Source organism: Micromys minutus, assembly GCF_963924665.1.
Source record: "Micromys minutus genome assembly, chromosome: 27".
Taxonomy (NCBI): Eukaryota; Metazoa; Chordata; class Mammalia; order Rodentia; family Muridae; genus Micromys; species Micromys minutus.
This window is the reverse complement of record NC_137962.1, coordinates 34,351,927-34,376,486: the sequence shown is the minus strand read 5'-3', so window position 1 is coordinate 34,376,486 and position 24,560 is coordinate 34,351,927. Positions and strand designations below refer to the sequence as shown.

The 24,560-nt window shown below is 51.4% G+C and overlaps 1 protein-coding gene across 2 annotated transcripts in view; it reads right to left on the bottom strand.

Moving 5' to 3' along the window:
* Nucleotides 1-3,436: 3,436 nt before the first annotated feature.
* Nucleotides 3,437-24,560, bottom strand: part of PHF21B (PHD finger protein 21B) — a gene marked incomplete at its 5' end in the record, with an annotated part of 69,672 nt that continues 48,548 nt past the window's right edge. For both annotated transcript variants that reach the window (XM_080939694.1, XM_080939695.1), the window contains 11 exons: nt 3,437-5,374; nt 8,393-8,496; nt 8,643-8,718; nt 9,064-9,222; nt 10,803-10,825; nt 12,052-12,106; nt 13,886-13,962; nt 15,191-15,242; nt 19,476-19,607; nt 20,747-21,097; nt 23,972-24,064. In XM_080939694.1, coding sequence (XP_080795820.1) covers nt 5,153-5,374; nt 8,393-8,496; nt 8,643-8,718; nt 9,064-9,222; nt 10,803-10,825; nt 12,052-12,106; nt 13,886-13,962; nt 15,191-15,242; nt 19,476-19,607; nt 20,747-21,097; nt 23,972-24,064 — 1,344 coding nt within the window. In that variant the 3' untranslated portion in view covers nt 3,437-5,152. The remainder of the gene's footprint in view (nt 5,375-8,392; nt 8,497-8,642; nt 8,719-9,063; nt 9,223-10,802; nt 10,826-12,051; nt 12,107-13,885; nt 13,963-15,190; nt 15,243-19,475; nt 19,608-20,746; nt 21,098-23,971; nt 24,065-24,560) is intronic.

The following is a 24,560-nucleotide window of genomic DNA, read 5'->3' as shown; positions in this document are numbered from 1 at the left end:
GCACATGTCACTGTGTTTGGGCACATGTAACAATGTGTTAGACAATATTAGAATAGGCAGGAAGATTTGGTGGGTTTCTCAGAGTGCAAACCAATCAGGGAATCGTGGCTACAGAGAGATCCAAAAAGGAAAAATGGAGGACAGGCAACCGTCAAGGTAGACTCCAGTCTCTAATCGACACCCCAAGGCTGTGAGACTAGAAGAATTTCCTCCACTCAGCTGGGCTTCTGATCCTACTGGAGAAGGCCTGGCTGCAGCCCTAAAGGGCAAAGTTAGCCAGAGATGGTCCCTAGTCACTGTAAGTTGCAGATAGACAAGGCAGAGGAAGGTGTGCAGGCAGAATTTGGGCTATAAATGATATCTCGTTATTTTTATTTTTTGAGACCATGTGCCATTATATAGTCCTGGCTAACCTGGCACACGCTATGTAGATCAGGCTCAAACGGACAGAGTTCCATCTGCTTCTGCCTCCCTAATACTGGATTAAAGTGCCTAGCAGTAAATATTGTAAAAACATACCTGATGGCTGAGTCTATAACTCAGTTGGTAATGTGCTCACTTAGCATGTACAAAGCCATGGGCTTGATCACAGCACCAAACAAACCAGATGTGCTAGCAATCACCAGCAATGCCAGTTCTCAGGAGGTAGAGGCAGGAGGATGTCCTTAACTACACAGTGAGTTAGAAGTTAACCTGAGCTACAGGAGAGCCCATCTTGTTAGAGAGAGAGAGAGGGAGAGAGAGAAACCAAGCAGTCAAAACTTCGATGCTTTGTGCAGCAAAGATACTCTCTGGCTGTGGCTAAGAGCGTCACCCTGGAAACCCCTCCTCCATCCCTTCTCACTCAGAAGTGATGCCACTCAGTCCTTAACTACAGTGCACTGGGTCAGGAGCTGTATTTTCAGGGTTGGTGTTGTGACCTCAGGATGTCACACAAGAGCCAAGAGGTATCCGGTGTCCAGAAGGCGGAGCACAGGGTATAGTCACAGACTTGCTAGACCAGTTCCCTGAAAGGAGCTCTGATGTCCCTGTCCCTCCGCCTGCTCAGCATGGCATCCTGGCCAGGAGACAAGGCACCCTTGGGCCAGCAGCTTTGCTCTCGGGGCTGCTTGTCTTGCAGCAGATTATAATGGGGCGCCTTGATGGTTGACTCTATCTGGCTGAGAAGCGCCTCAGAACTGAGAGCTCACCCAGGGTATGTCTGAAGCCGTGGGCAGATCCATTTAACCGTGAAAGTGATGACAATGAGTAGTACTGAGTTTGCAGGCTGGGGGACAAACAGGTCGTGGGTGGGGCTATGGCTCAGAGAATGTTTACTGCTCTCGCTGAAGACCTGGGTTCGGTTCCTGGCACCCACATAGCAGCTCACAACTGCCTGTGACTCAGGCTCTAGGGGATCCGATTCCTCTTCTGACTTCCGAGGGCTCCTACACACATGCACTACACACACACACACACACACACACACACACACACACACACACAATTTAACATTAGAAATGAATGTATGAATAAATATTAACCAGCTCAAAAAGGGAGGGCACCAGAGGGATAGTTTTTACACAAGTAAATCTCCCCCTGCCCCTATCTATGTACCCTTTCCCTGTGTCTCTTCTTCCTCACCACTATGGTATGCACTGCTTGGCCTGGCCAGATCTCCCACCACCCACCATGATAGGTTGAAGCCTTAGAACGTTCAAGCCCAAAATCTCTCCCCCTCCAGGCTGTTTCCCTTCAAGCATTTTTGCCTAACACACGGATAAACTCTCATCTCCCTGACAGAGGAAATGAAAAATGGATCGTGACGTCTTGACAACCAGTAGGAAAAGGCAGGGGTGGGCAGGGCCATGGGAGCTGCTGCCAGGGAGCTGGGAGAGCTGACGTGGAGCGGTGACAATGGCCAAGGTCAAGTCTTGAAGCAACCTGAGGAGTCAGTGAGCAGGAGCCCACGGAGCAGAGGCTCTGGGTGTGCAAAGGCCCTGTGGTAGGCGCTTGCTTTGTGAATTGACAGAGCAGGAGGTGGGGATGGTAGAAAGTAGCAGACAGGGACCCGAAGAGAGCAGGGACCAAGGGCCATGTGGCCCTGGATGCCACAAGGAAGATGGGTGAGGTAAAGACTTAACTTCAGCTGAGCACACAGGGAGCAGACCTGTTGGCAAGTGCCCCGCCCACACCTGTCACCAGCAGCTGAATAGGAAGGAGCAGGTAGATGATGACAATGCTCTAAATCTAGGTGACAAAGGGGCTGAGGGCCAAGTGACAGTGACCCCAGAGCACCAGGGAGATGTGTCCCATCTTATTTGTCACAATGACAACAGTTGACTAGTTTACCAGAGATGGGTGTGGAGATCATGTGATCAGGGGGTGACTGGCAGGGTACTGTTGGGGAAAGGGCCAGCTCAGTGGAGCCTGTGCTGTATCTGAGGTGTCCTTCAGTGCTGTCAGTCTGGGGTGGCTACAAATGTAGACCGGAAGTCTCCAGAGTACGGAGGTTAGGGAAGAGGCAAGTAGACACGGGACTGTCATCCCTGAGGGGCCGTGTGAGCTGCTTCAATAGTGAGGCGTCATTGGTAAGTCATGTGGGCCACATGAGCAGGGCACCCACTGGATCTGCCTAAGTCACTGAGGACTATTTAGACTGTCCCAGGGGAGCTATGGGATAGAGGGGTGGAGGTGAGCAAGAGAACAGAAAAGATCTAGGGACTGGGGAGGATGTGAAGGCTGCTCAGGAGATAGAGTGGTGGGGAGTGTGTAGATGGTACAAGCAGAGCTGAACTGTGAAGCCTCTAAAACCATGAGCTCCCCTGAGCGATCGCACTAGTCCCTGGTTGCAGTGAGCATGCGTGCTGGGCTGTCCAGGCCGGCAGTGAGCAGACGCATGCGTGTTTCCGTCTTCAGTGCCACAGGTAGCATTCAACGGGCTCTTCTCCCACCATAGCTGCAGATACAGGCGAACCCTGTTCTCCAGGCTGATTCCAAGGCCCCTTGAAGGGTCTGGAGCTCACCTGCGCTCTGGAATGGAAACACCGAGATGGTGTGGTGAGCTCATGTGTCCAAGAGGCAGAATGACTGAGGAGGAGCGGGTGAGAAGCCTGAACGTGCCAGGTACTCCACACAGGGACCAGCCAAGGTCATTTTGGTGTTTTCTATAACATGAATCAGCTACCTCCCAGGACTGGGGTCGACCCAGTGAGTTCTCGCTTTCCTTTGGGGTGGGCAAGGTCATGTGATCCTAGCTATCTGCCATTTCTAAACCCACCCAGTTTTCCCTGGGTTCCCCAGAGCCCCACGCCGAAAGCAAGGACACAGGACCACCGGGCTTTGAAATTGGATTTAATGCATCATACAGAAGGAAAACTACACTGGTATATTCAAGACAAACACTTTCTCTAGCCACTATCCACTGGACGGTCCCCCTTGGTCCTCCCTCCCCCGAAAAAAAAAACGAACCCCAAACTAAGTCTCGAGACACGTCAGCAGCACCCCCTCCCGGGTCCAACCTTCCAACATCCTCCCACGTTTCTTACAAAATCGAACTCAATCCATCCAAGAAGAAAATCAAACCAACAAAAGAACCTGAAGACAGTTACGTCACCAGCCGTGCGATAACGCATAATCGGCACCGCGTAACCAATATATAAAGGCGTGTGCCTCACAGGGCTCACGTTGTTCATCAATAAAAGAATATAAAAATCTTGTTCAACCCAGTGTAATGTGTATTAAAATAGATTTGTATCCTACAGCACAGTTTCTCCCGGAGTCGTGAGAAATGACAAGAGGGGAAGTAGCTGGTGACGGGATCCCAGCCAGCCTTCCCGCTCTGCACGTGTGTCTGCGTGCACAGGTGTGCATCTGTGGCCGTGGCGCATGCACGCGTGCTCACTGCAATTCGGCACCATGTGATATGCTCGTGGGGAACCCTGTGGCTCCTGGTCACATATGGGTTGTGCTGTGTCCCTCGGGACAGGGCGAGGCTTTCGAAGTGGGCTGCATGGCTCACAGAGGTGCAGGAGCCCCTAGGGTGCCTAGGAACCTACACTCCCTGCGAATAAGGAGACAGCTTTGAGGAGAGCATTGAGGGTTCTGGAGTCTCCAAAGGCCAGGGCCCCAAGTGCACCATCCTCTCTACCTTCCCACTGGATCTTTAGTCCCTTCTGGGTGCTCCGTGGTCCCTCTCAGGGAGGTTATCAATTCCTCTATCGGAGCAGAGACTGTCAGGTGCAGAGGAAGGCAGGCAGGGGTGCAGTTCACATTACAGATCATACCAACAACAACAATAACAACAACGAAACGCTATACAAAAAGTGTGAAGCTCTTTTTGGCATAGTGTCTTTTTAACTGGCAAAAAAAGTGGGCAGGATGCTGGGTGGCTCCTGCAAAGGAGAGTTGCTTCTAAAGGTTGGGAGTTGAAACCTGCCAGGTACCTCCCCTGCTGGGTGGCTGCTCCCTCTAGCCCAGAACTCCATAAGGAAAATTCCAGGGATTGGCAATAGGACGAGGTGGGCAGCAGCAAGAGCGCGAACTAGGAAAGGATGAGGCAGAGGCTAGGCCAGGCAGCCCGTGCAATGGTGACCTCAGGAGAAGTTGGCCTGTTACTTGTCCAGTTAAATGACTGATTTTCAACATGGTAATACTGATGGGTTAGGGGCCAGCAGGGCATAGGGAGCCCCAGGGCTATTGGGGAACTACCTAGGTTAGCTACCCTTTCTTGTACCAGAGGCTCACCCTGCCCACCCCACTAACCAGCTACCTGTTGTCAGTTTGCCTCCTCACAAGCCATGTGTGGCCCAGTCTGCCTCACTCTCTGAAGTCTAAAGTCTTCCTCTCTTCTGGGGGACACAGCAAGGAGAGAGCTGGCCATAAAAGCTGAAAGCCAGGGAGGCCTGACAGCCAAGGGTGAGGGCCTCCTGTGCCTGGGTCTGAGACACCCTCACCTGGCCTCCAAGTGTCCCCTGCAACTGGTGTAGGAATCCACCTCAGGCTGGTCTGGGCCTAGGACACTCTTCTCATTCCTCCTTTCTCTCCTCATCACTCTGTCTAGTTAATTTTTGTCTAAAATTCATAGACTTTAGGAATTAAGGCCGACAGATCCTCCAGGTCTTGAGAGCAAGGCCCCAGTAACTTTTCATGAGTGTTCTGCAGGTTCCTGGGGTCAGTTGTGGTTCTGGGGGTGCTGGAGGGCAGTGCGCATGGTGGTGGTGGTGGAAGGCTTGGTCCAGGGCCCGGCCAGAAGCGGGGTGGGGCTGGTGGTTGCCATAGCGACCTGAAGCATCTGCTCACCCTGGATCAGTCTGAGGAGGGCCCGGATGCGGTCCAGCGACGACTGTGTACCCCGTTGGCGGGCTAGGAGGCTTGTCTTCAGCTCCAAGCATTTCTGTCAAGGGCAGAAGTGTTGGAGGCAGTCTTAGAGTTGTGTTCTACAGCATCCTTGGCTAACCACCTCGATGAGCACACCTTCTCTCACAAAGCTGCCTTACCCTGACCTCTATCTGCAGCAGAGCCTGAAACAGGCCAAGGGCCTCACAAAAATGGGATTAAATACGGCCAGAGGTGACTGTCCCTGTAGAGATGGGCTTGCCAGCATGCTCTCCTCTTCTGCCTGTTCCCTGGTTTTCTCTGTGTGTCACAGAGATGGCACTGCAGTGGGACTGAGTCCTAGAGTCAGATCACCATGACACCAGGTCAAAGGGTGCCAATGAAATACTACCTTCCTTGGGGCACCCTTCAAACTAGAATACGAGTAAGCAGGGACTCTTACAGGGCATGAGCTGACTGTTCTTAGTGGTCAATTTGACTCCATCTGTATTTAACTGAAGTGAGAAGACCCACTTCCAGTCCTGCTCTTTGAGGTGAAAAGATCCACCTTTAATCTGGGACACACCTTCTGCTGGCCCAGCAGTTGGTTCTAGAGTGGAGAGCGCTCCTTTGAGGAGCCCCAACAGACATTCCATTGAACTGGAAGCTTGAACTTCCCTCCCAGCCACTTTGAGCTTCTGATGCCCATAAGCTAACAGGCTAAGAAAGGGAATAACAGTGTCAGGAGGGGTGATTGATCCAGATTACCAAGGGGAAGTTGGATGGCTTCTCCACTATGGAGGTGAGAAAGAGTATATCTGGAGTGTAGGAGAAACTTTAGGGGGCCTCTTGGCACTACCATGTCCTCTGACTAAAGTCCATGGGAAACTGCAACATCCTCATCCAAGCTGGATGACAAAGGACACAGACCCATCAGGAATGAAGGTATGGGTCACTCCTCCAGGAAAAGAGTCAAAACCCACTGAGGTGCTTGCAGAGGGTGGAAGAAATACAGAATGGGTAGTAGAGGAAGGTAGTTATAAATACCAGCTAAGGTCGTGTGACTAGCTACAGAAATGAGGATTGTAATTTACATGAGTGCTTCTGTGCTATTTTGATAAGAATACATTTGTAAGGCTGGGTGGTGGTGGCATAGGCCTTTAATTCCAGTACTTGGGAGGCAGAGGCAGGTAGATTTTTGAGTTTGAGGCCAGCCTGGTCTATACTGTGAGTTTTAGGACAGCCAGAGCTATACAGAGAAGCCCTGTTTAAAAAAACAAAACAACAACAACAAAAAAAAAAAAAACCAAAAATCAAAACAACCAATCAACCAACACCAACCAAAACCAACAAGAGGAATGCATTTGTGCAGACACTTGTGTTTTCTTTCTTCGATTTCCTTATCATGTAATCAATTAAGAGATTATCCAAGTTTATCATATGCAAATTGAGTTACTAAGATAATGTCCCTCAAGGGACACAGCCACCTATTCTAAACTTATAATGTGTTTGTGGTTAGATGAAGGACAGTGATGTCATGCTAGACATGGTTATGACATGGTTAAATATATAGTGCATTTGTAATTGTATGTTCTAGTGCAATGTTCGAGTTGTTTTCATTTGGATATTAAGCATGACCTAAGGAGCCATGACGGTGTGCCAAACAGACAAGGGGTGGACTTGTGATAACTATTCTTGGTTGTCTACTTGACGACATCTGGAATCCGCCTTTAGTCTGGACCATACCTTCTAATAGCAGCCTACCTATAAAAAAGACACAGAAGTTTGCTCTCTTTGGCTGCTTGTTCTCACCAACAAGTCCATTCCTTTACTGGCATGAGATTCTACATCTTTGGGATTCTGGTATATACTGAAGACCACCTGAGACATCCAACCTTGTGAGCTGAACAATTACTGGATTCTTGGACCTTTCATGGGTCGACAGCCATTGTTGGATTATCTGGACCACAGCATGTAAGCCACTCTAATGAAGTCCATATATGTGTGTGTGTGTGTGTGTGTGTGTGTGTGTATGTATATGCATGCATGTGTATATATATATGTATATATATGTACACACACACACACACACACATATATATATACACATACACATACACATTCATTCTATCTGTTCTGTTCCTCTAGAGCAGTGGTTTTCAAGCTGTAGGTTGTCATGCTTTGGGTTGAATGATTCCTTCACAGGGGTCAGCTGAGACCATGAGAAATATCAGATCTTTACATTACAGTTTATATCAGTAGCAACATTATAGTTATGTAGTGGCAATGAAAAGAATTTTAAGGTTGGGGTCACCCCAACACAAGGCACTGTATTAAAGGGTCCCAGCATTAGGAAGGCTGAGGACTGTTGCTGGAGAGAACCCTAACACGCTAATTTTAGCACTGCATTTAGAGAGCTTCTCTAAGCCTGAGACCCCAGAACCTTGGGCAGTTGAAGTAGAAGGACAGTGAGTTCGAGACCTGCCTGGGTAACTTAGTGAGACCCCATCCCGAATTTACTAAGACACCATGCACGGCTGGGGAGACTGGGGTGATGGCTCAGTGGGTGTTTGCTTTGCCTATCATGATCACCTAAGCTGGAAACCCCATACATCCACCATGCATGGCTGTAGCCTCAATGCTGGGAGTCAGAAACAGGTGGATCCAGGGAATTCAAAGCTCAACAGCCAAGCGAAAACTACAGATGTCAAGTGTAGTGGTGAACCCTATAGGCAGGGAATAAGTGGCCTGAACACGTGTGTGCACACAAGTATGTGTACCTGCACATGCATTCACACCCCAAGCCCCCTCCCCCTCTCTCTATGCCTGGGATATAAAGCGTTGGCCCACCATACACGAGACCCTAGGTTCAATCCCCAGCACCATTAAGATAAATAGACTATAAACCATCATCACCGTCAACCATCTCCTCCATCATTTTGTCTACCATCAACCTACAGAGAACTATGTTCTCTTTATAGAGGAGGAAGTTGAGGTTCATCAGAGCTGCACCCTGAACCTATGGGCCCACTGAGTGGCGCTGGTCACACTGGGTTCAGGTAGTGGATAATGAGGCGCCTTCCACACCTGTGCTCACCTTCACGGCTGAGGCCAGCTGCCGGTCCCGCTCCTCCAGCTGCTGGTGCTCAGACTGCAGTTCGCTGCCTCGCTGCAACAGCTTCTGCTTCTCCTCTTCTTTCACTGGGAGAAAGAAGCCAGATCCGCCAAGGGGCAGCTGAGCAGCTGCTAGGGACCAGTCTCAGGCACCTCTTTATCAGAACCCACCCAGAACCCCCAGGGTCTCATATGAATGCAGGGGTCTTTTCCCACTCCCAGGGACATCTTACCTGTCTTGTGGGTGACATAGGAGTGTACAATGGCCAACATCCCAGTCCAGGGCACACCCTCGTCTTTCTTTAAGGCCTGTGGGGCACATGGGGCCATAAGAAAGAATACACACAGATTCTAGAACTTTCTGAGACTGCCCTGGCTATGTACCCCCAGGAAAGCATGCTCTCAGATTCCCACAGAATTTCCACAGGGAAGCCACAGATTCTCAACTGTGACCTGGGGTCAGTAGCCATTATCAGCTGGTTCACTGGCACTGCCCAATGAGAAGCTTCCTTCTGGGTCTCTCTCCCTTGCAGAAGCCAGGGATGAGTACCCAAGACCCCCGTTACTCCCTTCTGCACTCCCTGTTCCTCCAGGGACCACCCAGAAAACTGTCTCAAATGTGCAGGGTAGTGGTGTGAGCCCTTCTGCCCACACCTTCCGCTGGCACTTGGGGCAGACCCACACGCCCTTGGGTGCCGTCTTAAGGGGTGGGTCCAGGCAGCTGAGGTGGTAGGCCCCTGAACAGGTGCCGCAGGGCTGCAGGCTGGCTCCTCGCTTGCAGGCAGCACAGAATTCATCATGGGTGATTTCACCCTGCAAGAGAAGGGAGGGTGCGAAGTGGCTCAGCCAAGTCTGGGCAGCTTGAGGGAGCAGGAAGGAGACTTCTTTTCAGACTTCACTGATAATGTGAAGGCATGCTGGGCACAGGCAGGAGGTGTGTGCCTTGACCGGTAGGGTTCCTGCACACCCTAACGGGGCACTGAGCACAAGACTCTCCTCCCCCGGAGTAGGGCCCAGCAGTGACACCTCTTTGTGTCTACACTGCTTCAGGGAGGTGTTATGGCCAGACCTTCAGGCCCCTCAACTGCATACCCATTTAGCAGGGACCCCTGCCACTTAGGAGAGACACACTTGTTTCCACATCCATGATGAGGGTAAGGGACAATTGTCCCTTGGACACTGGACAGGACAGGACAGAACCCACCAAGTGGACCCTACTCATCCATGTGCCCAGCGATGCGGTAAGGGATAAGGCCTTTTCTGTCCCCCCCAGAGCCCTCAGCACAAGCTTAGGGACTGTGTTCCTCAGCCCATCAGCAGGCTGCACCAAGGAGAGCTCTGCTAATGACCTACACCTGTCCGGCTACCCACAAAGGCCCTTGTCACAAAAGACAATCAACAGGGTTTCTGACTCCAATGCCAAAGAGATGGGAGGGGACAGTGCTTATCACAAGTGTCTTGACACCAGAGGTGTCCCCAAAGGAGGCCTCTAAGTCTTCCCATCTATATCCCCTATCCTCGAAAAGACTCAGGAAGGGTGAGGAGCTTGCCCAGGGTCACACAGGGAGGTGGAACCAGGACCACAATTCCCGCCTCCTGCCTTCAAGCCGAGGTCCCTCCAGGATTATGGACTCATGGAAAAGGGGGAATCTTCTATCATCTTGTGTCCCTTGTCTGGGCAGTCTGGGTACTGGTAGTTTCAATAAATAACCAGGCCCAAGGGTACCTGTGTTTACCACTGCAGGATGACCTTGGAAAGCAATGTGGCCATCCAAAGCGAGCTGCAAGCAGTCCTCTGGGCATGTGAGCATGTGGGCTGAGGTTCATTTGGAATTAGATCAGAAATCGGGGAAGGGCTGTTGCCAAGGCTGTGTTCCATCCCTATGACTCACACAATGAGAAGAGACCCAAGCCCCACAAGTTGTCCTCTGACCTCTATACCTGCATGATGGTGCACATGTGACTCTACACACGGACACACAGGCACTCAAGCACACACCACATAAATACAGTAAATGAAAAGAGATAGGTGAGAGAGAGGTTATGCACAGGATCCCGGTCCTGACCAGCTTCTGCTTCAGGAAACAGGGATGTGGGCTTTGTGGGTGGACAATGTCATAAGATCACAATGAGCCCATGGGATGGGCAGCGGAGAACCAAAGATGGCCAGCTCAGAGATGTCAAGCAAAGCCAGGGTAAAGATCAGTCTGAACAACCTCGGGACTAGGCAGCAGAGCCCAGTACCCCCAGAACCAGGCAGCAGGAGAAAATTCTGTGCAGGGTTTAGCCTGGTACAGAGACTTGATGCTGTGCAAGCTGAGTACCAAGGGAAATTTAAACATCTATGACAGATGTCCCACATCCCTTCATGTGAAGATGGGGGGGTCACATACCTTCCAGCAGGGGTCCTCATTGGCTAGCACAGGGAGGAAAGGTGAAAATGATGTTAGTGGGGTGAGAGGAGCATGGGTCATGGCTGGGGTTGCCCAGGCTTAGTGTGGCAGAGTTCCTGCCCTAGAGCATGATGGGAGTATCATGAGGCCCAGTGACATCAGAGTTCTCAGAACCACCGTGTGATGAAGGAAGACCCTGCCTTGGTCCTGGTCAGGACCTACCTGGGAACAGGGATCTGAAGTCGTAAGGATCATGGGTGACACAGTGAGGTGCCTCAGAGACAAAACTAGAATTCAGAGGGCCCCTCGGAGTAACCTGTTTCCAGCTCCTTTCGGCTGTGGTCCCTTCGCATTTTTAGGCCGTGAACTCAAACCGCACATAGAAAGAACCACAAACGTTTTTTTCTTCCAGGTTCCTAGTCAACCCATCTTCAGTGATGCTGTTCCTGGGGGAGGAACTGTCACCAACTTAGAGCAGGCCCATTGTGCAGATCAGTGGTTTAAGGGTTAGGGAGCAACTAATGCCGAGAGCTACACAGAATCCCGAGAGCAGGTAGCCATTTCCTGCTTCCAAAATCATTGATAGTTGCTTCTTTGCTTCTAAGACAAAGTCTTTCTATTGTTTCAGGCTGGCCTGAGACTACAATCTTCTGAGTATTGTGATGATGGGTCAAGAGGTTCCCAGCCATAGAGGATGAAAGAGCCCTACTGAAAGCTGGGACATATATCCCTGCCTATTAGAGCTGGGTCCAGCACCCAGTACTTCTAGATTAGCTGAAGTTGTCCAACTGCCCATAGCCAGTATAGGAAGGAAGGCAGGGTTGGGATGAATCCCAGTTCGACTGGGAAGTGAGTGCCCACTCTCTCCAGAGCTGTCTGGTAGCAGGCAGCATGGCTGAACAGACACCATGGGCTCATGCTCATGCTGTAGATGGAGGAGTGGGAAACTGGGGCCTCTACACATATCCACATGCCCTGTCAGCTCAACCCTTTGGTGGATGGTCCCATCATAGTGGCCTTTGGCCTGGTACTCAGATCTGGACACTTGTGCGCTATATTACTCTAGTGGGCAGCGCGTTCCTAGTGCCATTTCTGCATCTGATGGGATGGAGCCCGTCCCTGCAGCTCTCCTCCCTCCCCAGGATCTCTGAGAGCAGTGGTTACATAAAGCTCTTGGAGAACAGAGGAAAGCCCAGGCTTGGGGAGCAGTATGGGTCTGTGGGAAGCCATGGCTCTAGCTGGCACTTACCTCGTGCTGTGAGGAACAAGGGGTTGTGGAGATAACTGGAGGCCAGTCGCTTCCTCTGTAAGGACAAAGCAGAACCTAAGAATCACTTGTATGTACCCTTATTTGTTTACAATGTCCTGGTCCAGGACTCTCCTAGGACAGCTCCGACACCAGACTCTGGACACTGGGCACACACTCTTTGCAGAAGACATAGTGGGGGACAGATACTGAGGACCCAGGGGCAGAGGGGAAATCTACAAAGACTGGGTTCTGCTGAGGCCCTGGAACTCCCAATCCCGAGTTGTCTTGGGCAGGGAAGTCCCCAATCATTATAGATTATGGACAAGGCCAGCCCTGCCCTCCCACCAGCCGATCTTTCTCTTAATCTACAGTCAAGTAGGGAAGTGGAGGCGATATGAACTGGAGTCTTCGAATTTCAACTCCTGGCATGGGGCCCAAGCCTCGAAGTTGCAGAGGCTTCCCTGAGCCCCAGGAGAGAAGAAGCCTTAGTTTTAGCTTTGAAGCTTTCTCTCTCGATGAAGCCAAGTTGCATTCAGGGCAAGGAAGGGACCTGCAAAGGGCTTGAGGGTCACAGGGTTGTGAACTGACTGACTACACTGATCACTGAATAGGTTCTATGCCCCAAGTACTGGGGAAAGTTTCTTAACATAATAACCACAGGGCTGAAGCCCTGGTGAAAGGAATGTGTGTTCTTGGTTGGAGACTAAAGACAATGTGTTCTTCCTTCCTTTATTTATTTATTTATAAGTCAGAGGTTCATGTATCTCAGGCCAGCCTTGAACTCTCCATGTAACCAAGGATGGCCCTGAGCAACCCCCACCTTCACCTCCTAAATGCTGGGATTACAGGCATATGCCACTATGTCTGGTTTAGGTCGTGTGCTCAGGCTTGAACTCACGACTTCACGGATACGAGGCAAGCACTCCACCAACTGAGCTACGCCCTCAGCCATTGATATTCATGTGAAAGGTTCCCATGCATGGGGCCAGGGATTGCTCACTAGAAGAGGATGGGATGTGTGCAAGAGTGAGCACCTTCTAGGAACAGGATTGGGGAAGGCTAGATGGAGCAAGGGACAGATGGTGGGTGGGGTTTGGGGAGTCACTTTACTCCCCAGACGGGGCACTGCAGAACTGGAGCCAAATTGCTCCCTGCAAGGGTGCCCCTTCCCAGCACCCTTGAATTTATTCAAGTCCATAAGACAGTGATTTGGGACCCACAACCTAGAGAAGAGAAATAAGGCCCAAGGAAACAGCTCAGCAGTTAGGGGCACTTGCCAGTCTTCCAGAGGGCCCGGGATTGGGTCTCTGTTACCCATCAGCAGCCTTGGTTGAGAGAACACAGGCCTGAGATGTTATAGTCTCTCAGAGCAGAGAAACAACCACAGGAGCCTCCCAGGTGAAGGGCAAGCTACAGTGGGCTCTGAGAAGCATCAGCCTGAGTCCTGGAGCTTTCACACTATTCTTATGAGGGACCCAGTTCTACCTGTGGCCAAGTATGTGTTCGATACTCAGAGCAGCCTCTGAAAGGGCTCCAACAGACAGCTTGTGGTTTGGGACAGGGTCTTACTATGTAACCCAGGCTTGCCTGGAACAAAAACTTCTCCTGTCTCAACTTCCTGACTACTGGGTTACAGGTGTGTACACTCGGTGAGAGTTCACATCTTGTCTCAATGGAAGGCTTCTGGCTAGAAAGGATGGGCAAGGCAGGAGGAGAGAGCTGGGAGTTGCGGGTAGTGTCCAGGGTCCATCAATATTCATCATAGAAGGGGGAGGGGCTCATGAGGCTCTGCACTGCTTCTCCCAACCCATGTGGTGGCAGCCAAGAGTCCCACCTCGGTCTCCAAGAAGCCGCTATAGGCAGGGTTGGCCGTGCTCCTCCTCTTCCTCTCCTGCCGCTTGCTCTGGATCTCTGGAAAGGCAGACATAGCAGTCATAGGCTCCTTGCCCAGCAGGTCAGAGCCTCTAGGAACTGCTTATAGCATGGCTCTGTTGGCTTTAGGATGAGTGTCAGAGAGGGGGATAAGGAGACAGGGACACACCCCTCAGCACATATACCCCTGTGATGTGGCCTCCTATGATCGATCATGTATTTGAATGCTTAATCACAAGGAAGCAGAGCTGTTTGAAAGGATTAGAAGGATTAGGAGGTGTGGCCTTGTTGGAGAAAGTGTGTCACTCTGGGTGGGTTTGAAGTTTTAAAAGCCCATGCCAGGACTTGGCTCTTTCTCTCTCTGCGTGTGGCTCAGTAGCTCTCAGCTACTTCTCTAGTACGGTGTCTGTCTGTCACAATGCTCTCCGCCATGATAACAGACTGACCCTCTGAAACTGTGAGCCAGCCCCAATGAAAAGAGTTGTCTTGGTCATGGTGCCTCTTCATTGCAGTGGTAGAGTGACTAAGACAAGCCCCTTTCTGTGACTTGGGACCCTCAGATGGCAGCAGCAGAGTGGGATGTTGGTTCTGCTGAGCCAGGCACAGCTTTGTGCTGAGCCTGCGCACACTGACCCGCCTCCTTCCCCTCTCTTCTCTTTTGCATGTTGCAACTTGCTCTGCCTCCCCATGGAGCTGGCTGGGGAGCTCATTCCTCAGACCATCAGCCTCCCTTCTGACCATTGCCAGGATCACTCTGTGCTCTTCCCGTGAGGTACCACGGGGTCCAAATAAATACAGTAGGATCCCAGATCATAGAGGGAGGTTTTCAAAGTGGGGGGCAATTGCATATTAGGAAAAGCACTATTTCCTTGCTCCCCCCAACAATCCAACAAGCATAAGAATATGGCTTCCCTTACGTAAGAGATGAGGAAATGTGCAGAGTGGCCCAAACACTAAGGAAGTAAAGAAACATCAGCTCTCGTGTGTTAGTGAACGGCAAGACTGGGCAATGACCTCTGCTACTTCACTGTCCGGCTTCTGGGGCGGGGACAAGTCCTTCCACAAGAATGTGACAGAGCAATGACGTGGACATGGAAAGGAGAACACTTCTCTGGCTTGTCTTCAATGACTGTGTTCCCATTACCTGAGGAACCTCACATCTGGTTAGGACACACCCATGACCTGGGGTACCCTAAAGATTGCTGCTTCTGTCTGGGGCCCCACAAAACCCTGCCCACCAAACTCTACCTACTGTCCCCATCTTTACCTTCTAGATGTTCCGTTGTGACCAGGCCTAGAGCTACCATGAAGGCGATTTTCTGAGAAGAAAAGAGATAGGAAGGCTAAGTTAACACAGCGTTGGCCCTCATCCTTGTCAGCCACAAGCTTGTCTGAGCCGGGGGGTTATATCCTGGGGGTGCTCCAGACACTCATGTTGTTCCTGGGAAACTTGGGGAACCCTGATACCCAGAGACTGTCCAAGGTCACTATAGGGGGCTCCTGGGAGTGGCGAGGAGCCTGTGATGGAACTGGACAAACACAATCCTCAATTACATTTTAAAAGCCAACAGCATGTGGCTGGGAGGATGGCTTCAACCCCAGGCAGCTGAAATTCAGGTGCACTTGAGGAATGAGCTGGGTGAGCTCAGTTTTCAGGAGGCCTCGAGCACAGAAACACAGACAGTAAACAGGAAGGAGGAGCAACAGGGACACAGAAAATGGAGCCCTGCAAGGTGCACACTATCCTGGTCCTAGTGGAAGCCAGAACCCGTGTTGAGTCCATTATACAAAACAGCAGTGTGCACATAAACCCTATACATGCCATCTTGACTGCTTTAAACCACCTCTATATGGCCTGTAATGCTTAATGTGACCGAAACCACATATACACCATTTTACTGGGCTGTCTAGGGAATGACGACCAGAGCAGCGTCTGTGCACATTCCGTCCAGATGTAATCATCGTGGCCTGACTGTACGGCACAGAAGGAGACACAGGAAGTGCCTGAGGGAGACTGAGGATCTCGACTACAGTGAACACCACAGCAGGATACGACCACTTTCAATGACAGGATTATGCTGTGCTTGGCATGCAGCAAATCCAAGCACTGCCTTTGGAACTCTCTAGAATCTTTTCTCCCCATCTCTCTTCTAATACTTTTGACTTGAGGTTGGCTGGGTCCGTGGACCACAACCTGAGGATACAGAGGGCTAAAAATAGTTGCCATGTTGGGTGGGAGACTGAGCTGGGAGCTCTCTAGCAGCCGTTGTAAGGAAGAGAGCAGGATGAGTAACACGGGCCCCACTCAGCTCTATGACTTTCTGGAATGTCTTGGAAGTGTAAGAACTTTGACGAGAGACAGGAACCAGGCGTATATATAGGCTCATGCGAGTCAAGTAATAGGGACTTCTTACACCTATAACCTTTTTCTGCAGAAAGTTTGGGACCTGTGAGTGAGGAATTCAGAGGCAGCCCCTGGAACAGTGACTGACCTCTGTAGCCGTGTTGACTCCGGCAGAGTGTCCGGCCTCTGCAGTACCACCCAGGGAAGTTTGGCTGCAGCCCACTCTGCCCCAACTCAGCTGCCAAAGTGAAGGTGGCATCTTCAGTTCCCAGCTCTGCCACCAGGGCGTGCTCTGGCTCTGGTGGAGACTACGATTGACCACCTGCATACACGCAGCAGGTTCCCTGCAGTTCTGGGCACACAGCTGCTTGTTGTTAAGACACATCCAGCCATGTAGGGAACATCCTACAGTGAGCACAGGCTGTATACCCACCATCCTGTGCCCACACCCCTCACAACTGCCACCGGAAATCCCCTAAAAGTGTCTAGGTGTCCGTTCTGAGTCACAGGCCACCCGAAGTCCCTGCTGCTACATCTCCCTGGTTGTTCCAGTACTCTTCTGGCAGGCTGGTGAGCTCTGCAAACCTTGTCACCAGCCGTTACTGAAGTGAATGCCTAGCTTCATACCACAGGCCTGCGATCCTGCTGCTAGGGAGGGTGGGGCTGGAGTAAAGCCAATCAAAGGCCTGCTTGTGCTACAGAGAGAGTTCAAGCCCAGTCTTGGCAATTTAGTGAGATCCGGTCTCAAAAGAAGTTAAAGAAGGTCAGGGATGTATAACAGCTCAGAGGCGGAGTGAGATTTTATCCTGAGTACCACTTAGGCCATAGAGGTACTTAGGGACTCCTGCTAAGTAAGTGTGCTGGGATTAGCACACAGCCTCTTGCAGCAGGCTTAATGCTGCCCAACTCTCAGACTTCAACAAGGGTTTTTCCACTGGGATGTGTTTTGACTGTTCTGTTTAAGCCATTACAAGTATTTACACTAATTACGCAGTTAGATATAATTATACTAATTGTAAAAATGCACAATAATTGACTAAGATGCTCTTTGAGAGAACAAGGCGATGCCACCCGGAGAAACTTCCTGGATGTGGAGAATACAGAACACCTCGAAGCAGAATTCAGGTGCAGGATCGTGCTGCAGGAAGCAAGCCAGCCAGGGCCCTGCCATGTATGCCATGTAAGGCATGGTACTTCTTCTGGCAGGAACCAATGGGATGCAGAGGCTGGGGTCACAGAGATGTGGCTCACACGGCAGCTTCATATTCCAGGCCAGGCACCCAGTGCTGGTGTTTGTTTATGTATTTGGGGGTGTGTTGGGCAGGGTCTCATGTAATCCAGGCTAGATTCTTGAATAAATTCTCCTGCTTCCACCCTCTGTGCTAGCACTGGAGGTGGGCACTGTCACACTGAGTTTAAGCAGTGATGTGGATTGTGGGCAACCCGGGGACTTCGTGTATACTAGGTAAACCCTCTACAATCTTCGCTGTCTCTTCATCCACCCCCCCCCCCCACAAAGGCCTACTGCACATGTGCAAGAGCAATAACCAAATCGCTCTCCTGCCCAGATACTCCACAGCGCCTATTATCTAAGGAGTAACTCCCCTCCCTGGCCGCCTGCTTTTAAGTCTTCTGCCATCGTTCAGGGTTAACCCTCTACTCTTAATCTTCGTACTGTCCAGAGCCCTGCTGACCTCTCTGGGAGTGCCCAGTCCTTTCCCACTTTGTGCCACTGCCCACACAGTACCCCCAACCTGCCCTGCCTATCTATCCCCCTGCCTCTCGTCTCCTGCATTCCTCTGACCTCTGTCCATTACACCTCTCCTACGCAAAGCCCCACACTGACACACATGCACCACCCCACCATGGATACACACACACACATCTGCTGTTCATTCCCCAAGTCCTCTCCCTCTTTTCTCCTGTATCTCGAAGATCACTGGAAGTTTCCTAACCCCCGTCTGGCAGCCTCCGGAGCCTCGTTAGTCTCTGTCCTCAGAAGGGAGCTTCCAGGGGCAAAGATCACATCTGCCCATCCCGAGTTCCCTGCTCACAGCACTGAGACCAGCTATGAGCAGACAAGTGTGAACACAGAGGGAGGGCATGCTCAGAAAGTGAGTGATATCTACGGGACCACAGGTCATTGCCATCCCCAGGAGGATGGGAGCCTAAGGACTGAGGGAAGACCGTGTGAACAGCTGGAGCAGGGCACATGGGAGGGGCCATGTGACTGGACTCCTATGGGATGAATGCCAGGGACATTAAAGCCTGAGTGAGGAGAGCAGTAAGGAGAAGACCTCAGCAGAGCAGGGATGATCTGAGCATGGCTGGGCTGAGAGTAGAGCCCCAGCACAGTACAAATACCCAATGAAGCCAGGTCCCGTGAGACGAGCCTTGGTCAGCTGCTGTCCCATGACTGCAGGTGACTGAAACTCAGCCATTAGAATGGCCTAATTTATCCCTCTTCCCCTAGGGCAGTGGTTCTAAACCTGTGGGTTCTGAGTCCTTTGGGTGGGGGGGGGTGAGCGACCCTGTCACAGGAATCCCTTAAGACCGTCAAAAACCACAGCTATTTACATTACGATTCACAACAGTAGCAAGATTACAGTTATGAAGTAGCAGCGGAAATAGTTTTATGGTTGCGGGTATGTGGGGGTCACCACAACCTGAGGAACTGTATTAAAGGGTCGCAGAAGGAGGTTTCATGTGTAAGTTCTACATGACCACAGTGCTGATAGTCTTGCTCTGGACCCCTCTCAAGCTTCCAGGACTGAACACAGACAGGAAGGAGACACAGGGGCTACATGCTGCCAAAGATAGGGGAACATCTCTTTCTGGGCTCAGTCCTTAGGGGGATGAGGCCAACAGGCAGAGGTCCCTGGAAGCTGGACAATGCCCCTGATCTACTTGTCCTCAACTCAGAATCCTCTAGCAACCCAGAGGAACAAGGCCCTCCCACTCCTGTCTGTAGATGAATGACATTCGGCTAGGCAGCAAGGCATGGGAATCCATGCTGACCATGGCCCTACCCTCCTGCACAGCTGGGAGAGTGAAGAATGCAGATTCAGATCACTGGGCGAGCCCTGCTCTGGCAGCTCCTACAGTGCTACATCCAGAACAAGATCTTCCCAACGAGGCCCTCCCTGCCTTACACAGTGCCTTGCCTTAAAGCCAAGAAGGGGCTGAGCCCCCTGGCAGGTCACACTACCTCAGGATTCTCTTTGCTGGGGGGCTGATCTTCCTTGGTGTCCTGAGCTCCCTGAGATGGCTCCTCCGTGGGTGGCTCTGGCTCTGCTGAGCTTTCCGGCTGTGTCTTCACTTGGGGCTGAATGATGATGACCTGGAAGACACAGGGTAGGTGAGAGGGAGGGGCAGGGAGTAGATCGGAGTCAGGTAGGTCCTGAAAGGTGTGTCACAGAGGAACCAGGCAATTGCTCTGTGTCCAGGGCCTTGGTTCCCAATAGCCATTACCCCCTAGTCCCCATGAGAGCATCCATGTGAGAGACCAGGGCCTCCTGCAAATCTTCTCTTACCACTCCCTGGCTATGCGGCCTCAGAGAGGCTACTCTGTACCTCAGCCTCAGCAAACTCACTGGCAAAAACCTGGGCCATGCCAGCCTCCAGAGGGCGCTAACTATTCTCAGCTGAAATGCAGGCATGCTGAGCTTGTGAACACCTCCTCACCTTCCCTGCCTGAGAAGAACAGGTTGGGAGGCAGAGGGATTGGGATGATTTGGGGTTGCCTGGGGGAAAGGAAAAACATCAGCTATAGGCAAGAGAGTGAACAGTCTGGCAAAGGGAAACAAGAAAAGGATTTTAAAAGGGAAAACAGATGCTACTGTGTTTCCCCAAAGGCCTCAAACAGGGCAATCCAGAGAGCTCTAGAGGACATGGGGAGACGATTTTAGTTTTAGCATTAAAATTAAATTCCTCACAAGAAATCAAGGAGTCTTTTTGTTCTCTTTTTGCCCCCCCCCACCCAGGCAACTGGAGCATAAAAAAAGGGCTCTTGACCACCTGGCTCTATCAGCAGAGATTAAACATTATTACTAGACTCTCTTGCAGCTACCCAATTTAGTAGTTCATTATTCCCATATTCATGAACAGTAATTCTCTTAGGCACACTTGTTTTATCCTGTCCTCATTCATTCATTCATTCATTCATTCATTCAGATTCACTCAGTTGATCCCTATTGGTAGCACTAATCACTCATGTTAACATTCATTCATTCACCTCTCTTCATTTCCACAGATTACACTTCCTGCTCACTCACACACTCATCTGCTCACACTTCCTGCTCATACACACAAGCTCATCTTGCTGACACAATCCCTCTCCACACACTCACCTGAGTCTTGCCCCTTTGTTCTTTGGTCATGTGACTATCCCACCAACCAACTACCCCTCTGCCTAAGCCTCGGCCCCCACTGAGCCTGCACACTCAACATATCCTCTCAGGGCCTCTGGTGGACACTCACCTTTTTGTCAGCACTGATGAGGAGGGGCTGCACTTTGATGCCGTCGCTGGCCACGGGCACGGTGGTGCTGGGGGTGATGGTGGCAGCATTGCTGGGGGAGGTGGAGATGATGGCATAGGCCACCCCGGCACTGCTCAGGGGTGAGGTGATGGCGGTGGGCTCGGTGAGGGCCTGGGTCTGGCTGCTGGGTGTTGGCACATGGTTGACGGTGTTGTTGGCAGTGGGGAGGGCTGGGCTGGGGTTCTTGATGCTGACCACAGTGGCCTTTTGGAATGTTGGGGGTTGCTTGGGTGGCCGGTCCCTGCCCGGGGTGACAGGGAGGCTGTCTGGAATCAGAGTCTTTGGCCTAACCTGGGAGGAAGGAACCAGTGTGTGGTCAGACAGACAGACATGAGCTGTTGATGAAGGCATGGTAGTGGGGTAAGCTTCAAGCAGACAGGCAGAGTCCTACATTCGAGGGGAAAGGACAGCACCCTCTCTCACCCTGCTCTGGGTCTCCCAGCAGTCCTGGCTTTGACCCCAAGGCTCAGGCTACTCCAACCACCATCTCTCTTGATTGGCTGTATACTGACTTACTGACCCCTACCCACTCATCCTTGAGCTCAGATGAAGCTGCTCCAGGCCACAGTTCCTTCTGGCTCAAACGAGAGCAAACCGTGAGGGAGATCACACCAAGTCCACATGCAAAGTCTGTGTCACAGGTGCTGAGAACTCTGCCCTTGGGCAGGACCAGGTGAGCCACAGGTGTCCCCTGACAGAGCAGTAGATCTTGGGCCACAAGCACCAATCACTCTAAAGAGTTCACACACATGGAGGCGAAACACAGGCTGTAGGCAGTCACCACACAGTGGAGACCATGGCTCCAGTCAGCTTGTGTGGCCAATCCTGGATCTTAGGGGATGTAGATGGGCCTTGGAGACACTGCTCAGTTTTCTTCTCCTGTGCACTGGGGGTGACGGAACCCACTCGTGATCACAAGAAGGTGACAAGATGCATAGCTGGCTATCACCAGCCTCCATGGAATCTGAGGCAAGGCCAAGGGAGGCTTACCTGAGGAGAACTGTGGTATGACAGGGGTCATTGTCATTAGGGCAGAGGGACCTGAGCCAGGACCACTGAAGTGTGGGTTGGCCTTTCTGCTCTCCCTTGCTCTACTCTAGTGACACTGGGGAGACCCTGTTGGACCCTGGCTCCCGGGAAAGCCACCAAGAACTTAGTGTGCAGTGGTCAACACGCATTATGTCTAGCCTGACACAAGCTGGCCTTTGATTCCCAACCTTACTATTTCTTGCTCTAGCAGACCCTGAGCACACTGAACCAGCTCTCCCCACCTTGGGAGCCACAATATGGCTGGGTAATGTCTCCAGCCTGGCTTAGGTGAGCCTGCCACTTTATTCTTGTCAGGTATCAGGACCGGTCCCCAGATACTAGGCACAGTCCCACACATACTGATGAGGGCTGAGGAAAGAGTTCTATCCCCGCCACCTCTCAGCTGCAGATGGTTAGTGCTGAGGAGGAGCTGTTCTCTGCCTCTGAGGAGGATCCGTAGGGGTAGATGACTTCTCAGGGGTTCTGGGGGGATGGTGCTGCTGGCTCCTCCCTGGCTACCTGCACCGCAACACTGGCCAGGTGACATTCCCTTGCTCAGACCAAACATTGTGAATAGCCATGGGGCACATGGTAGACACCTAGCACAGCTTAGGCAGGCTCAAACACAAGCTGTCCATCCCAAGGAAATATCTGGGAACCTCAGAACCTTCGATGTTTCCCACAGCCACATGGGAAACCCTGGTCAGCATTTCCCCATGGGATAGCCTTAGCCTGACACTCTCCTTTCTCAAGGTCTGCTTCTACCCCTGCGAGCTTCCTAGGCCTGCAGGATGGGCCCCGGGTGTATGCTTGGGGTGTATGTCAGTCAAACCGACAGCCTGAGAGTGAGCGAATCCAGGGCAGGGGCAGAGGATTTGGGGAGGGGACAAGAAGCCCAGGAGAGAAAAGGAGGCTGGGCAGGTAGAGCAGTGGGAGTAAAGAGAACACAGGGACCAGGTGTCTGTCAGTGGCCTGTCTGTGTGCTTCGCTGGGAATGGGAGATGGAGAACAAGGGCGGGGCTGCCTAGGGAGCAACAGCCCCAGAGGAAACAGCGTAGACCTCAGCTGAGCCCCTCCCTTGCTTAAAAGCCTCATGGAGCTGTCCACTGCCAACAGACAAGGATGACAATGTCTCACATCTGAAGCCAGGACCCCCATCAGCTGCTGTACCTCTCTGTCTGCTCTCACCTGTCAGGGGAAAAACTCTGGCCATCCCAGGACCTCCACCCTGGTTCCTTACTCTGAACCTTCCTCTTAGGGCTCACCTCCCAACTTTGGTCTACAATATTCCCACGCCAGGAGACCTTTGTGGATATATATCAGCATCTCAGAGTCTCCACCGGCCCTTCACACCCTCTTGACAGATAGATCCTAGAGACTCTGACCCTCTTTGGAACAGATGGGCACTTGGGGATTACATCAGCTCATAGACAAGGGTCCAGGACAGCTACTTGCCTTTATCTTTGAGCTAGGGGCATCTGTTCAGCCCCATAGCTCCATGACAAACGGGTGCTGTCCTCATCTCTGCATCCAGTGACCCCTCTGCAGGTATGGTACACATAGCACGAGCTCACCAAAGCTGAGTCTTTGATAGTAAAGGTACTAGGCAATAATTCCCAGGGGTCTAGGGGTCTATTCCATCCTGGGTGCATGTATAAGTTCTCCCTGTGACCATCAAGGCCAAAAGACACAGCAGAGAGCCATCTGTCCCTCTGATGAAGGAGCCTTCCATCCAAGAGGTAAAGGGTCTGCGTGACTTGCCCAGGATATGAAGTCCATCTGGGGACTTTAGACTGGCACCAGGGGCCTGCATCTGGCACCTGCACCACTTACCAGGAAAGGTGTTAGTGTAGAGTTCCTCAGACCCTCAGACTGACAACCTCAAGATACCCGCCATGTATCGATGAGAGGTAATGTGCCTGGCAGTATCCGCTCCAGTTAATGCTGGCCAGACTTATTGCTTTACAAAGCATCCTGGCTGTGATCCACTCAAGAGTTTCACAATTTCCCAATGTTTACAAAACCAGATTCCTCACTGTGAAAACCCTGAACCAAATCTAATAAATGGACCTCGGGGATGGAGGAAGGCTCCGCCGGAAGGAAGGACCCAGAGGCTGGGGAAAGACAGACACTTACCTGAGGTAGCACTGCTGCTCCTTGCCCGGCCAACCTCTGCAGGGAGCTGACCTGAGGACCTGTGACAGGCACTGCAGTGGTGGATCCCAAAGCCTGAAAGACAAGAGCGTGGAACCGTCAGACTCACGGCTTCAGAAATGGCAAAATTCACCCTTGTGTCTCCATATATCACTGGAAACTAGAGAAAGAGAAAAGGGAAACCATTGCCCAGAACACAGTCAACCTTACTGTATTCAGGTTTCCCTTTGATAATGAAGTTTCTATACAGTGAGAAAAGATGCACGTGTACGAGTGTATGCGGGTACACATACACACAGCAGATGCACTCCTGACTGGCCTTGAACTTGTCTTAGCTGAGGCTGACTCTGAACTTTGGGTCTCTCTGTCTCCACTTCCCAAGTGCTGAAAACTGTTAGGCATATTGGTACACACCTTTTTTTTTTTTTTTTTTTTTTAAGATTTATTTATTTATTTAATGTAAAATGAGTACACTGTAGCTGTCTTCAGACACACCAGATCCCACTACAGATGGTTGTAAGCCACCATGTGGTTGCTGGAAATTGAACTCAGGACCTTTGGAAGAGCAGTC